The 16432-nt window shown below is 39.0% G+C and overlaps 1 protein-coding gene across 2 annotated transcripts in view; it reads right to left on the bottom strand.

Annotated features, from left to right (window-relative positions):
* The window catches only part of spock2 (SPARC (osteonectin), cwcv and kazal like domains proteoglycan 2), a 100645-nt gene that overhangs the window by 11871 nt on the left and 72342 nt on the right, over nucleotides 1-16432 (bottom strand). For both annotated transcript variants that reach the window (XM_012966046.3, NM_001126515.1), the window contains 5 exon segments: nucleotides 9282-9327; nucleotides 5402-5516; nucleotides 4611-4725; nucleotides 3886-4003; nucleotides 1656-1778 (listed from right to left, as the gene is read on the bottom strand). In XM_012966046.3, coding sequence (XP_012821500.1) covers nucleotides 1656-1778; nucleotides 3886-4003; nucleotides 4611-4725; nucleotides 5402-5516; nucleotides 9282-9327 — 517 coding nt within the window.

Genomic DNA, 16432 nt, shown 5'->3' with positions numbered 1-16432 from the left:
TAAGTGTATATTTATTTTTCTCTGACAGTGCTGGTCCATATATGCTGGGGGGTTGAACTGTTGTCATGGAAAAGAAATATCAATCTGATTTATAGAGCTGATTAAAATTCCAGTAGGGTGGGGAGCCTGCCAATGTAGTCATCTCCCTACCATGAACCAATCATTAGTCCTGGGGCCAAACATTTGGATTAGCCCGATCTGGCCTACCACAAGGGATCTTTTCATGAATAGACAGATTTTTATTTGCTTGGCTGGCTGCAAGTCCCTCTCACAGTCCTCCGTTATTTATGGAGTGGTCTGACATTATTGGTCTGCCAGTTCTTCTCATAGCTTGTACAGATGTATGTAATAAACAATACCACAGCTATTCTTTTGTGCTTAAAACAATCATGTGATGTGAGTGTAGTGGCTCTTTAAGATTCAAGATTCAAATAACTTTATTAATCCCAAAGGGAAATTGTTTATGCTCGGTTACAGGTGCTCACAATTATCTAAAAATAGTAAATAAATAAAAAAAACCCTACCTAAAACATATTGCACAGATAATAAATACATAAAAAACCTTCATAAGACAATACATACCAACCTACAAACAACCACTAAAAATATTATATATGTGTATGAGTTACAGAGAGAGAGGAGTTATACATTTTTATAGCCATTGTGAGAAAAGATCTCCTATGGCGCTCTGTAGAGCACCTACAAGCAATCAGTCTCTGGCTAAAACTACTCCTCTGCTCAACAAAAACACTATATAGCGGGTGGGAGGGATTGTTCACAATGGTTTGTACTTTAAATAAAATCCTTCTCTTAGCTTATCCAGTTTATTCTTATCCGATACCTTAATATTACCACCCCAACATACCACAGCGTAAAAAATGACACTCGCCACAACGGTTTCATAAAACATCCGCAGCATAATGCTACAGACATTAAATGACCTGAGCCTCCTAAGAAAGTACAGCCGACTCTGTCCTTTTTTATAGAGTGCCATTGTGTTAAGTGACCAATCAAGTTTATTGTCCAAATGGACTCCCAGGTATTTATAATCAGAAACCGTATCCACTATCTCCCCCTTGACAGATATAGTCACGTGAGTCTTGCTTCTCCCAAAGTCTACAACCATCTCCCGGGTTTTACTGATGTTCAGTTGTAAATAATTACACTCACACCAAGAGACAAAGTCATCCACAACAGACTGGTACTCAGAGGTATCGCCCTCCTTTATACACCCAACAACCACAGAGTCATTAGACAACTTCTGCAGGTGGCGAGTTATATCTAAAGTCGGATGTATAAAGTGTAAAAAGAATCAAGGAAGGTTGGGTATTTTTGTATTGATTCAAAACTGTGCAATTATCACTGTAAACAATAAGGCCTCCAAGAACTCAGTACTACACTAAAAGCACAAATAAGTCCACTACTTGTAGTAAATAATAATAACTTAAACAAGGCGCTAAAGAATGGGGGCTACACAGGAGTAGAACATTTGTATGAGAATTAAGACATAATTCATGACTAAAATTGTAATATGCATGTAGTCTGCTAGAGCCAATTACACAACCATCTAGTCACTGATCTTTCAGCAGAATATTGACAATGACAATGGCTATTTTTGTTCATCTGTACCTTGAACAAATTAAAATGTAGCATACCATTCACTTGTTTGCTTCCAGGGTTTGATGTGTTATTCTGTTTGGAATTCTCATGAAGGAGCTGGAACCAGTCCCGCAAACGATCTCCAAGGTCAGCTAAATCCTGGCCAGTACATGTCTCTCCTGAGAGAATCAACCATAGATAAGTGACACTTCTTAGAAAATTGGCCAGTAAATTGCAAATTATTAGTAAAATCAGTTAAATCACAAACTGTATGAAGAATTCTGCTGAATCCCGAACCAAAACGGCAAGTAAGAGTTAATATGACACACGTAACAAGAAGAAAAAAATTTGTGATTTCCTCGTAAGTGTGACCACATGATTTTAAGGGTTCGGATTCTGCACTTGGATTTGGAGGAATCTGAATCCTGCTTAAAAAAGCTCAGATTTGGCCAAATCTCAAACCAAATTTGGATTCAGTGCATCCATATAAATTATTCTCAATATATGTGGTAACAAAGATACAGAACATGTTCTTTATAACTCACACAATCTTTGATTGCTCTGATTGCTCAAGCCTAAAAGCTGCTTTCTGATACTGACTTTGTTATATGGATATCAGTGGGGTAACTAGGGGACCACAGGCCTGGGTGCAAAAACTGTACCCGCACCACCCCCAGTCTTCCTCCCCAACCATAGGATCTTCTTGTCTTGTGCTCGATGACTCCAGGGGGTCCTACTGAGAGGGGCAGGCTGGGGTGCTGCTCCCCCAGTAGTTACAGCACTGACTGATACAGTCACAATTTTTGCATTTCAATTTTAATCTCCAAACTTAACAACATACATTTTTATGCCCTGTGACAGCGCTGTATGACATTTTCCCGTAAGTGGGCAGGATATCAGATAGACAACATGTTTGTTTGGAGGGTGGCTGGTGTGATAATGGAACATTTATATAAATAGTCAATATCCTCTTGCTAGTAATGGAGGGCCAGAGACTTATTTTTTTTTAAATCCACCACAAGCCACCCCCAGCTCAGAAGTACTTACAAGCACTCACACACTGAGGTGGCTCAACTGCAAATGCAAAGAACCTGCCTAACACTGGGCTGGGTATTCTTTAAAAGGCTGGAGTACTGTTTATATTTGTACTCCAATCTATGGAAGGATTGTGCCACCCCCAGCACAGCACAATTAAAAAAATAACTGTGTGTTCCTCCATAACTAGTGATAGGAACATGTCCCTACAACCAGGGGTGCTGCTGCCATGTGGCCAGTTGAGAAACTCACCTCAGGTGGAAGCAGCCGCAAGTTACCAGGGGAGGCAAAACACAGAAATTCCAATTTTTGAAAGGCTAATTAAGGGCCGCATAGACCCCAGAAATGCTCTTGCCTATAACTTATAGAAACAAGTCAATATCACTTTAAATGATGGTGTCATGCAAAAAAATCTTTGGATTTCTATGCTGAAGAGCAAAGCAAAGCTTGTAGCCATTTGTGTGGTTAATAAGGGATGTAACCTCTCACAGTGCAAAATCATTTCAAGATACAGCCTACATTTCTGGGAAACCAGCATTTATGAACCTGATAAATTGGAACAGATTTTCCCTATTACAATAAAACTACTCACACTAGTAGTTTACACTATTTCATTTCATCCTTCTAAACTATAGGGAAAAAATTGATAAGGTTAAAGCTTTGCTCTGCTTTGATGGATATGTGTTTTGTTCCCAGGCACCAGAACTAAGTTATTGTTTCTAAGTTATTGCTGCATTGGGCTAATCTTAGTGTGGCCAAGCCTTTGGAAACTCTATCATCCACGGCAGGGCTTTCAGACTAATGCTGTTTGTAAAGGATTGTTCCTAGGGAATGGCCGAGTGGCCCTCTAGTACATAATAACAAAACCAATAACACTTTACATTAAGGAACGCTGCTTACGTCTGGAGAAATGGCAATTTTTACTCTTTCCAGAGAAAATGTTTTTTTTTTTACTGTGAAAAGCTGTAAATTAATCCAATGGTCTGCTAATGTTGTAATAGCAGAATTCCCTAACACCACCAAATACAATGAATTTCCAATGGTTTTGTTCATCATTATTTGTTACTTTTAGCCTCTCTTTGGAACAGTGTTTCCAGGGATATTGTGAATGGTGGAATTTAAGAAACTCAGCTCTGAGTCTATGTAGCGAACGGTGGCTATACTTATATGTTATGTTAGTCTTTTTCTTTCTCTTGTGGCAGAGGGGAGCTTCAATAACAAGCAAAACATATTGGAGCTATAAAGACGTACCTTGTTTGCCAGTCTCTGTGGTAGTGGTAGGAGTGTGTTCTGTTGGGCAAGGGCATGACCCTTGGCACTTAACAGTCAGCTGTTTGCTACTGAGGCATGCTTGCTGCTCCAGTTTACACTGATGTCAGAGAAAAGAACATGGTCAGACAGCAAACAATTGAGCAATGCACCCATATTCTATTTGCTGTTAAAATAGCAAACAAATTAAGTATAACAATACAATATATCTACCATATCATAGGGGATAGCCTTTTCAAATGCCAAAAGAAAGTGGAATGCCCTTAATGGCATTTTTGGTAGAATATATACATATATATTGGTGTAACAATTATAATTGATCAGCTTTAACCAATATTGGTTTGACTAACCAATACTTAACCAATACATTTGATTGTTGTGCCTGGTTCTATTGGTTTTTGAACAAGATAAGACTATCCAACATCATAGAGATCTGCCCCAGACCAGAAACTTTTACATAATCAAACATTTGCTCTCATTATTCTTACTGCACTTGACCAAATACAGGGTTATTGCTAGTGCTCTACTAGAATTGGATACATTTGATCCATGCTGCTGCGTAAACCCATTCATTTGTATTATTTTATTCTATTGATCAGTTTACATAATCTGGTTAACTTCAGGAGAAACTTGTTAAGCTTAGAAAGCACAAGTGATTTCATTAATTCTCTGGCATAAAAACCCATGTACTGCAGTTGACTCCTTACCACAGAGCTGTATGTGTGTCCATCAGAGCCACAGACTGCAGCAGGCTGGGTCACATGGCAGGGCTTGCAAAGACTGTCTCTGTTTCCATGAATCTTCATGCTAGGTTGTTTGATTCTGTCCAGGAAAACAGAAGTAGGAGGAATCATAAGAACAGAATGGAGGACACAAAACTGATTTATTTATAAGATAATTGGCCCATACATTCTCCCAGCAACCTGCAGCAAGTGTCATGGCACTCATTTAGCAATGGATGTTAGTGAACCTTGAAAATACTGGCAGTAACTCCATGGTACCCCTGACTTGTGGCTAAAGATTTGAACATTAATGCTAACACATCCCATGCCACAAGCTGAGGTGGATGTTACTTAGTGGGCACATTCAAATGATGTTGGCATTTTGGGAAGAATGATGCATTGTGGATAATTGCATCTTTGCATTGTTAATACATGAACCATTGGGCATTATAAATTAGCAAGTCTGGGCCAGGAGGGTTGCAGCATTAAAATTAAACATTTAATTAGCTGCTATATGTTACAGGCCCGGAAACAAATTGTGGTCAGTGCTATAATATAGTACCCATAAGATATGTTTTTAATGAACCCATCAGGAAGGCATCCCTTTTTAGATGTTCCCTTTTTGCTGCCCCTCCATAACTGCATAATGTCTCTAACATACAAAGCAATGGCTGCACCTACTATAATTGATCAATATATTGGGGCTTTTGGTACCCAATATTTTTTTATAGATGGATGGGATTATTCAGCAGAACCTAGAACTATTTGGTTCTTACCTGTGCTCCAACTTCTTACGGCTTATGCACATTGCTTTTTGGTAACCATGTGCGATGCAAACTTTGTGTCGGCTGCATTTCACTTTCTGGCAAGGGTCCTTTGTAGTGTCCAGAGCTGGAAAAAAATAGTGTGAGCCAATAATATAAGAATCTTGGGTTGATTCTGGAAAAGTTTATTGTGCTTCAGTGTTCTATTCTATTAACAACTGGCACAATTTATTCTTGATAAGTAAGGCACTGCCTGTTTGTCTAGAAACACAGCTATAAGGAATCTGCATTCCCTAGGACTAGTGATGAGGGATTCTGTCCCCTTTCACTTCACTAAAAAATTAGTGAAACTGCTGAAAAATTTGCACGTGCAACTTTTTTGGCGCTACCACGACCATTTGATGCAACTTTTTCCATTTGATGCATTTTTTTTAACATGACCGCGATTTTTTCTTCACTCAATTTTTGTTGCTGCGATTTTGCAGCAGTTTCACGAAAAAAGTTTGCCGATGGTGAAATGTGGAATTTTGCTGCGAATCCATGTCTGCCGAAAAAAATTCACTCATCACTACCTAGGTCATCAAAACTGAAGTTCTGGCAAGGCTCGAGGTAGGGAATTCATTCTACTGGATTATAGCCCTGTGCCTTTTTTCATGTGTGGCCTTTTATTAAACATGACCATCTTATCTTTATTTTTAATATCTAAAGCTAGCATATTAAATTCCTATATAGAACAAATTCACACACATATAATGCTGTATGGTTTCTGAGGGACAATAATAACTGTGCAGGAGGCTGGCATTAGGGCATTAGGTGTTTGATGAAATGCTTTACTATAAGAATGCCAGTTTAAGTGAGATGTATCAGTATAACAGGACATATGCCAAGGTATGATTAATACATCCTGTCCATTCAGCCGTCCCCTTTCCTACATTACATTTATACACGGTCTTGGCATGAACTATTATGCAATAATAAATCTCTAGTAGATATTGCTGGATTTAAAAGGCTATGTCATTTCTGCTGAAGGTATCCCATGAGGATAACTAGAAAACATCATTCCATCTAGTTAATAAGCCTATACAAAGAGCAGAGACTGATATCTTAAACTTTACTAACTAAAATAGCAATGGCTGAATGTGACTTAAATCCTGCAAACCTTTTTCAGAAATAGGGCCTGATTCAATTCCATTTTATGGTTTATCACATGAAACTTATGGGCAAGATTCAATTTGAGAAGAAAGAACTTTTCCTAATTCAGTCCCAGTTTTATCCTATAGACATCATGTGATAAGTTTTTCCTCACTGAATTGCATCTGGCTCTATGGGAAAATCTGGATTGAATTAGGAGATAAGCTTTTCTCAACAAATTGAATCTGGTCCATAATGTTTTTTGTGGCCTCGCCACAAATCCGGGCCTGCATATTAATTGGCGTATTACATTTTTTTTTTTTTACCAAACTGGAATATATATATCAGTAAATATTGCCCTTTTACCAGCTGGCAAGCCTGGATCGCATGTCTATTTCAGTAAGCACAGACTTTTTTTTCTCTGTCTCCTGTCTTATTGTATTCAAGTTCTGAAGGTAGGCCTATTGGACATTTACTGTGACAGTTTTATTGGCTACAAACAATCTGGAGGATAGTAACACTCTAATGGAAATTAGAAAGTAGTATCTGGTTTGAGTATGCAAACCAGAGAATGCTGTGAGCTTATTAGTACAGGTATAGGACCAGTTATACAGAATGCTCGGGACCAACAGTATTCCGGATAAGGGGTCTTTCCGTAATTTGGATCTCCATACCTTAAGTCTACTAAAAAATCAATAAAACATTAATTAAACCCAATAGGATTGTTGTGCATCCAATAAGGATTAATTGTACCTTAGTTGGGATCAATTACAAGGTACTGTTTTATTTCTACAAAGTAAAAGGAAATCAGTTTTAAAATTCTGCATTATTTGATTAAAATGGAGTCTATGGGAGACGGGCTTTCCGTAATTCGAAGCTTTCTGGATAATGGGTTTCCGGATAAGGGATCCGATACCTGTACTTGAAGGTCAGAGGTTGGACCACCCTGAGCTTCATTTTTAAAACATCTAACATCTAATATACAGTATATTGGAATGTAATTTATAAATTTACCAAATAGTTCCTTGGCAATAGCCAAGGCAAATGCCCACAACATCCTTCCCCCCCTCCCCAGGAAGTCCTGCTTTCTACATGGCACTCTTTTTTTATCATTTTCATTTAAGAACTTACTACTTTTCAGTCCATACTTAACAAATGAAATGCCATTTCTTTGCCCACACTGTCCCTGAGTTCTGTGCTCCAGTCCTGTCCAAGGCTGAATCCCTGGTGCTGTGAGTCACTAATTAGCCCTTTATATAATGCCTGGTTTTTGTACTCAGCCCCTGCAGACTGAAGGCAAAATGATTTTTCATCTTTCCTCCAGCTCTGCTGGTTAGAGATTACATTTATGGCGGCACGAAGAGTATTTAAGGCAATAAAAAAAGGACACAGGACAGCTATTGACAACATAAATTAAGCAAGGATGAAAGGCTTAATATTTTATTCAGCAGATGTGTGCTGACAGTGTTTTAATGATTGCACAGGAAAAGGACAGAAATTAACCACTTAATTGGCCAAGAGACCAGCACAGCACTGCAAGTCCCTCAAGTAGCAACGAGGTTACATTTGACTTTAAAATAGATCTTTCATATGGACCCGGAATGGAGCTGTAAGAATGGCTTCTTCGGGAATGAAATGGCTTTGGCATTTTTTTATTTTCTGTGAATTACTGCAGTTAGACAAATTGGCAGCCTGTGCATAGGAATTGTATTCATATTTGCTGCAAGGATCATGATCTGGAATAAATTAAGGCTCTTTGTTCTTATAACAGCCCTGAATACTAAGCCAGACCTCTCTTGTACTTAAATGTAGCTGGATCACGCACAGCGCCAATAACCCCTTTTTTATAAAGGGCAATTGCTGATTTTTTAAGACAAAAGTTGGATCACTAATTAAAAGCATTTTGGCCCTTATACACATTGTCTGTCATGTTTTTCATCTGCTCGCTAACATAAAGTGGCTGAGAAGTTCCAATACATTTGAATGAGACATAATACTTGTATAAGCTATTTTTCCTCCAAACCATGTGTACGCTTTCCTAAATAAACACTGTGTAGGCCTGTATGGCAATCTGTGGCTACTGTAAGATATCATAGATAGTCACTATTTATTGAGCTAGTGGGGGTTATTTGGACCTGACTGATGGCCATTCCCTACTGTAAGGAGGGGATTTATCAACTTTTGAGTTTGATTTTTTTCATGATTCAAGTTTTTTGGAGCTAAAAAACTTGTTTTCTAATTATCGTTAAAAAGTAAGTGCACAAAACCCCAGAAAACTTGAATGTAAAACTTCACCATCTAAAAGCTTGCGATGGGAGTTGTCCTAGGCAAAGTCAAGCAATATTTACAAACTCAAATTTTCTGAGCCAAAACTCGGAAAATTTTAATATTCCAGTTTTTAATTCAAATGAGTTTTCCTTATTAATACAAAAACAAAGATTTGAGATTATTCAATTCAGTAAAACAAACTCGAATTCACAAACTCAGAAACTGATAAATAAGCCCATAAGTCTCTGTTAAAAACAGTTGTTTTCTTATGGAGACGAAGTACCCGCAACTGATTTCTTTCACGTATTCCATAACTGATTGTGCCTGAAACTAGGTTTCTCCGCAAAGTGTGCTAGACATTTAGAGCAAGTCAAATATCACCCTGTGTGGAACAGATCAATAGGAATTGGTTGATAGTGCAAGAAGTAAATTGCTGACTGTACAACACAGTGTTGCAGTGACACAGAATGTATAATAATGATTTCTATGGTACCTTCATCTCCAGGCTGGTTATCCTCCCAACTTTTGATATAGTCGTCCTGTAAAAAAAAAGCAGGCTGTTATATTATGTTTAGTGCCAGGTCTATAACATTAAGATTCTATGGCCTACCTACAGTGCTTGATTGACTGGACAAGCCGTGATTCTTTCATAAATCTCACATTCACTTACATTTTGACTGTTCATACATGCAGAAGCAGAAAAAAAGACTTTTACAGTAACTATGAAGTGATGGCTGTGCAAGTTCTGAGCATTTCTCCAATGTTAGAGCTGGCAGTCATACGAGGCTGGCGAGCAATGTAGTAAAGATCAAGACTCGAATATGCGAGCCAAAAGTCAAAGGTTATTAAAATATCAAGCAAATCTCCTGCTTCTGGATTAATTTGCCTAGCACTTAGCAAAGTGATAATCTAGACGAGTTGTCTAGTTGCCAGTTTGCAACACTGAGGGGTTTGTGAGCAATCATGTCAGCAGCTACTAGCCTAATGCCTATAAAGCTGTCAAAATCAAACCAATGAGCTGTAACATTTTATATAACAATGTGTTTTGTTTTAGCTTACAAATATAAAACCCACCAGCTGCCGTTTGTAGGTTTATTACATGTTCCCATGTGTTTGGCTCCAAATCTGAACCTCTTTGCATTCCTTCCCCCCTTGTTCCTTGGCATTCTAGTTCCCTCTCCAATATTAAAGTGGTGCAGTAGAGACTGCAGTTTTATTTCCTGGACTGATATAACTGTGAGTAGGTATCTTCATTCCATTACAAAATGAGAACCCAGATTAAACTGAATTTGCTAAATTCCAATCTTTATGTATAAAAAGGGCAAAACTTGGTGAATGGACTCAAACTAAACTGCATTATTGCCAGTGAAAGTTACAAAAGATTGTGCCATGGTGCCATGGTTTATACATGAAGATTGGAATTTAGCAAATTTAAATGAAATAGCAGTTCTTTGTTAAGTGCCCAGTCTTGGCCAATATATATAGAATTAGCCCGATCTGGGTCAGACTGAATTGTGTCCATTATGAAGCGACTGTGGGAAAATCACTCAATGTAGAGTGCCTGGCTTTGCAGCTTTGAATGTGACAGGCGGCTTACTGGCTTTGTAGCTGCTATAAAGACATTTAAATTCCATCTTCTTATAAGACCAGGAAAATCCATGTTTTGCTTTTTCATATTAGACTTTAATCCTTGAAGGAAAGAACATATTGTTCCTCAGAGTGTTTTCTATGTGATGGTTCTCACACAACAAAAGGTAATAACATTAGTACAATATGCGTATTTGTTTTAGCTCATGAAAATTTGATTTGTTCTACTGCCTGAGTTCAGTTTGATTGGCCGTATATTCACACCATAGCTACTTTACATTCTTCTGCTGATGGGTGACTTTTAACAAATGTCAAATGCTCAATAAAACAAGTTTAAACCCATGGGGAAGGCGCAGAGCAGAAAAATGAAATCAGGAATGGTGGCGGGAGGGGGTAGATAGGGGGAAATCTGCATGAAAATACTTGGTTACTGTCAAAACAATATTGCTCTCGTAAAGTTGTAAGCAGTGAGCATCATCAATATTCTATTGACTATACTCAAATGTCAGCATCTCAGCAACTCTAAGAAAATCCTCACTGAATCATTTTTGGTCATCATTACTTTTCAGACTCCATAAGCAAATTCAATTTGAGGGGTCTGCTGGAGTCATCTACATAGCTGCTGCCTCACGGTGCATGTAAAGGATAACAGATATTATATTATCTAGGAGTGTTTTGCCTCAAACCGGACACTGTACATACCATAGGCCCATAAAATAACCTTGCAGTACCCATGTCAGACTTTGGATACCTCTGTAGTTGTTGCTGCTGCTGCTGCAGCTGTTACATTGGGTTTAGAGGGCAGCACAAAGAGTCAATCTATGGTGCAATGTTTGCATCAGTTCCTATATATATCCCCCCAGCCCGACATTAGTATCCAATGCTATATTATATACATGCCAACCTTACCACATTTGGTGCTGCACAGCCACCATAACAGAGATCTGGTATGCATCTATGCTTCTAAGCACCAGTCACCAGGTTAAATCCATGGTGACTAGTGCTTAAACCCAACTTGGCTTCCCTTTCCAGAAAAACTAAGACAGACAAGAGATCAAGGTAGTTTTGAGCTGTGAATCATCCAGACACAATCCCGTGTATTAAAGTTGCACACTTTTAAACCATTAAGCTCCACAGTTATTGCCTTTTTTGCTACTGCCAATCACCACTTCTGATTTCCCCAGGGACCAGCTAGGTCTTTTTAACATCAGAAAAAGGTTCTGTGTGCAACTTTATTTAGGAAACTCCTGTCACGGAAAGGGAAAGATGCTAAATATAAGTGCAGGTACTAAGCAGAAATAATTATAGCAGGGAACAGCTTTAACTGTTCTTATTGCAGGAAAAACAAGAGGAGGGGAGCCTGGGGTCTACTGAGAATGGATTTGGATGTAACAATTTTCTACTGAGAAAGGCAAATATAATGGGCCTCTGTGTGATAATATAAATAGGTGTAAGCAGGGTCGGACTGGGGGGTGCAGGGCCCACCAGGGCTCCCGCCCCAGGGGCCCTGCAGGTGCCCTTGCTGGCTGCGTCCCTTAACCCCCCCCTCGCAGGGGCCCCCCTAACCCCTGCAGCGGCCCCCACCCAGCGTCCTCCCCTGACCGCGCGGGTAATTTTAACGTGTCAGTCGAGGAGCAGTCGGGCAGAGGGAGCGCAGCAAGGGTCGGGTCTGGGCTGCCGGGGCCCACTCCAACCCTGGGTGTAAGCTCTTCTGGCAGTGCTCTGCCCCAACTCTTTAGAGCCCAGATAAATCTGTAAACTGCACAGTTGCCAGTTCACCCAATCTGCAAACACAGATGCACTGCTATTTCTAACCCCTTTTTTGCTTTACTGAGTATTCCTGCTGCCTAGCTGTTTCAGCTGCTCAGGGTGTACAGAAAGGAGCACTGAGGGTGGCACCATATAAAAGGAAGTATAAAAATAGAAGAGCAAGGGTGAAGAATGGCTAAGCCTACTAAAGAAAGGGGAATGGGATGTGGGCAGAAGAGAACGGAAGAGGAAATAAGGGAAACACTAGGGAATAGGACAGAAAAGAAGTGAAAATGTGGAAGGAGTAAAGTAAGAATGAAGAGAAAAGGGGAGACGGAAAGTATGTATGAAGGAGAAAAAATGCTGAGTATTGGGATAGAAAGAGAGAAGAAAACAGAGAGGAAATAAAAGGAAAAAAAGGAAACAAAAAAAGCAACAAAACAAAGGGGCAGAGCATGGGTAGAAGAATAAATACTGGCACATTTCTGTACAGACTCAGCACAGTAAGTGAATGAGTGAGACTGACAGTTATCCCTGTGCTGCTGATGGATTCACACTGTTGTATGAAGATCCTGAAAAGGAGACATTTCATATCCTAGGAAACCATTATTTTTACTATAAAGCCAATAAGCAGGTGTCATTTCATATAATACCCATATATAAATTTCACCTACACTGTTATTTGATTGTTGAGTACACTATACTTATTTGTAATCAAATGTACAGACTTGGCATCAGAAACTGCAGCATTAGCTCCATATAAAACCTCTTACATACTAATGCATTATCAACTTCACAGATATGAGCTGACTACCATACTATATTTTTATGCTGACATTGATGTGATGTTGCAGCAGAACCTCAGTTCCAAGCAGTTACCAGGGAACATGAGACAAAGGGTACTATTCAAATAATCCCACTTCTACCAGGATAATTTAAACCTACCTGATTGCTATTTTTCCTGCCAAAAAAACCTCTATTAATGGTTGAACTTATGCCCCAGCTTGTTATTGCTGTAGCGGAACACTTAAACACCAGCAAGATCATAGCTGGATAAGTTATTGATTGGCCACAGCACAGCTGTTACAATGTCAACCTGTTCATCCATAAAATATTGCTCTCTCTCTCCAGGGAGCCGTGTGAATTATTAGTAAAAGAGAAGAAAGCAGATTATTGAGTTTTTGCCAAGAGGTGAAATAAATTCTATCATATCTATAGGATTCTCTATATTCCCTTGTGTATGTATTTTATTGCGACAAAAAGAAACACAATTCTTACTTACTTTGTTCCTTATAGTAACAATCAAGAAGCTACTCTATAACCCAAGTGCATGTTTCATATTGGCTGTAACATTTCACTGAACATATCTCAATGTCAGGTATTGAGTGAGAGGTTATGAAATGATCTGTCGCAGGTTTATATACATGATAGAACTGTAATAAGGATTAAACATTCCCACCGAGCTTTTAAAACCCTACAGCAGATTGATATACATATAAAACAGTGGCGTCCATAATGACATCTAACCATAAAACCCCACTTTAATTAGCCTGCATATTGTTCTGGATTCATTTCCTCAGTGGGTCTCTAAATTATGAAAACCTTGTTACTTACTAGTGGTTTTACTGTTTTCCATCTATGAAAGGTTTTTATTTGCCCCTGTCATTTTTACCTACTGACAAAGTTCTAGTGTTGCACTCAAAGGTAATTTTAATAGTGTGCATTTACATTCTATATCAGGGCTGCCCAACTGCAGGCCGATGGGTCAGATGGGGCGGTCCAATGGATTCTTATGGCCCCCAGCCTGCCCAAGGGCTTCATAGACTTTACTGTATGACATCCGGCCCATGGCCATACTGCATGTAATGCAAAGAAATAATAGGTACGATACATGTAATATACTGGACAGCACTGTTCTAGAAAATGAAAATATACAGGTACAGGAAAGCAAAAAACAAGAGAGAGTTGGTTATAAGCAGAAAATTTACTAAAACTAGAAATAGAAAATTGTGAAGGAAAGTTTGGTATAGTAACCAAACAGTGTTTTTAAAGGTAAGTGTTTAACTAACTGCCACATTTATCAAAGCTAATCAATGTGTCGGTTTGTCAGCATATGGTGACAATGATTTGAGAAGTCTAACAACATTCTGTTTATGGGTATCTTAGAGTTCAATGGTGGACAGCTGCTGTTCCAGGGGCCCCTGCCGTGGCCCCCGCACAAGGGTCCCCGCCACCTGCCCAACCCCCGAGCTTGCATAAATGAAACTTACTTTCAGCGTGTCAGGGGAGGGAGATCTGCAGCCCAGGGAGCTCCGGCAGAGATTGGGTCTGGGTCAGGACCCACCAGGTTTTTTCCCAGTGCCCCGCTGGCCCAGTCTGACCCTGAATGGTAATGCTAATCTCTAACACAAGTACAAATATAACCCTTCTTACTAAATGCTGAGGATATGGCCCAGCCCATACTGGAAAATCACTGAGTGGTATGCTATAAATAAGCCCAAATGGGGTTCCTGACTTTTATTTAGTTACAATTTATATATACAAAATAGATCATATTGCTCTAGTTTTCAGGCATGTGGTATAAACAGATTGCAATGAGGCCCAGTAACTGATAGTTGTGCCAATTAATTGATGCACAAATTTGTCACATAACACACAACTTTAAGCTCTTGGGCTGTTGTCAAGTTGCAAATGCCAGTATCATGACAGCTAAATACTCCTGGGGGATGCTGGGGTTATAGTGCAACAACAGCTAGAGGGCCAGTTACAAAGCATCAGCATAAGTCTGTGCTGATTACTAATATTGCCACTGGGATACAGGAATGTGGTTTCCATTTATACTGGTTACATGTCCTTCTCTATCCTAAATAGCTTGTAGCTTGCTATGAGAACATACTATTTATAAACAAGCTCTCCTGGTTACTATTGGATTGCTTACACACTGATTGTTTATAACTGAAAGAACATTCCATATTTATTCCTCTCTATCCTATAGCAGATCATTTATTGTACAGATTCCAGCAGAATTCTATAACACATGCACTGTCAACAGTTGCCTGATAATATAATATCAATTCTATTTCTTGCAAAAATTAACACCTACTTGGGGCAGGCGGTACTTAAAGAAAATTGCGGTTCGTGAGCTTTTGGCAACACAATATGGATTTTTTCAAGTATGTGTTGGCCCTAGAGTGATGCAGCCTCCAGTTTTCCGGGAAATGGTCCATTTTCTGAACAGTAGTTTTCCGAAAGTAATGGTTACGTGCGTAATAGCATGAGCTAAATAACGAATGCGGCGAAATATATCGCGCGCGGTGGGAAATAACGCAAGAAAATTGCTCATCGTGAGTTAAATAACACAAAGAACATCGCTTCTTAATTATGACACGTGTCCTTTCAGTGAATCGATCGTTAAGTCGCAAAAAATAATAAGTGATAAAATTTTTAACGCATGCTATAAATAGCACTCGTTTTATCGATCTTTAGTGAATTGGCCCCTCCAAATGTTACCTTAACTAAGCCAGGCTTTATATTAGTATGTAAATATATATGTAAGCCTGCAGATTTACAGACACTAAGGGGCTGATTTACTAACCCACGAACAGGTCGAAATGAGTCCGATTGCGTTTTTTTCGTAAAGATCGGTATCTTGCGATTTTTTCGTATTTTTTGCGATTTTTTCGGCGTCTTTTATGAATTTTTCGTTACCAATACGATTTTTGCGTAAAAACGCGAGTTTTTCGTAGCCATTACGAAAGTTGCGTAAAATCTTGCGATTTTTCGTAGCGTTAAAACTTGCGCAAAAAGTTGCGCTTTTTTCGTAGCGTTAAAACTTACGCGAAACTTCGCACCTTTTAAGTTTTAACGCTACGAAAAAGGTGCAACTTTTCGCGTAAGTTTTAACGCTACGGAAAAATCGCAAGATTTTACGCAACTTTCGTAAAGGCTACGAAAAACTCGCGTTTTTACGCAAAAATCGTATTGGTAACGAAAAATTCGTAAAGACGCCGAAAAAATCGCAAAACATACAAAAAAGTCGTAAAATGTTCGTTTTCAAGTCGGAACTTTTCCAATTCGGGTCGGATTCGTGGGTTAGTAAATCAGCCCCTTGCGAAACTTAAAAGGTGCGAAGTTTCGCGTAAATTTTAACGCTACGAAAAAAGCACAACTTTTTGCGCAAGTTTTAACGCTACGAAAAATCGCAAGATTTTACGCAACTTTCGTAATGGCTACGAAAAACTCACGTTTTTACGCAAAAATCGTATTGGTAACGAAAAATTCGTAAAGATGCCGAAAAAATCGCAAAAA

Source organism: Xenopus tropicalis, chromosome 7, assembly GCF_000004195.4.
Source record: "Xenopus tropicalis strain Nigerian chromosome 7, UCB_Xtro_10.0, whole genome shotgun sequence".
Taxonomy (NCBI): Eukaryota; Metazoa; Chordata; class Amphibia; order Anura; family Pipidae; genus Xenopus; species Xenopus tropicalis.
This window is presented reverse-complemented; position numbering and strand designations above follow the sequence as displayed.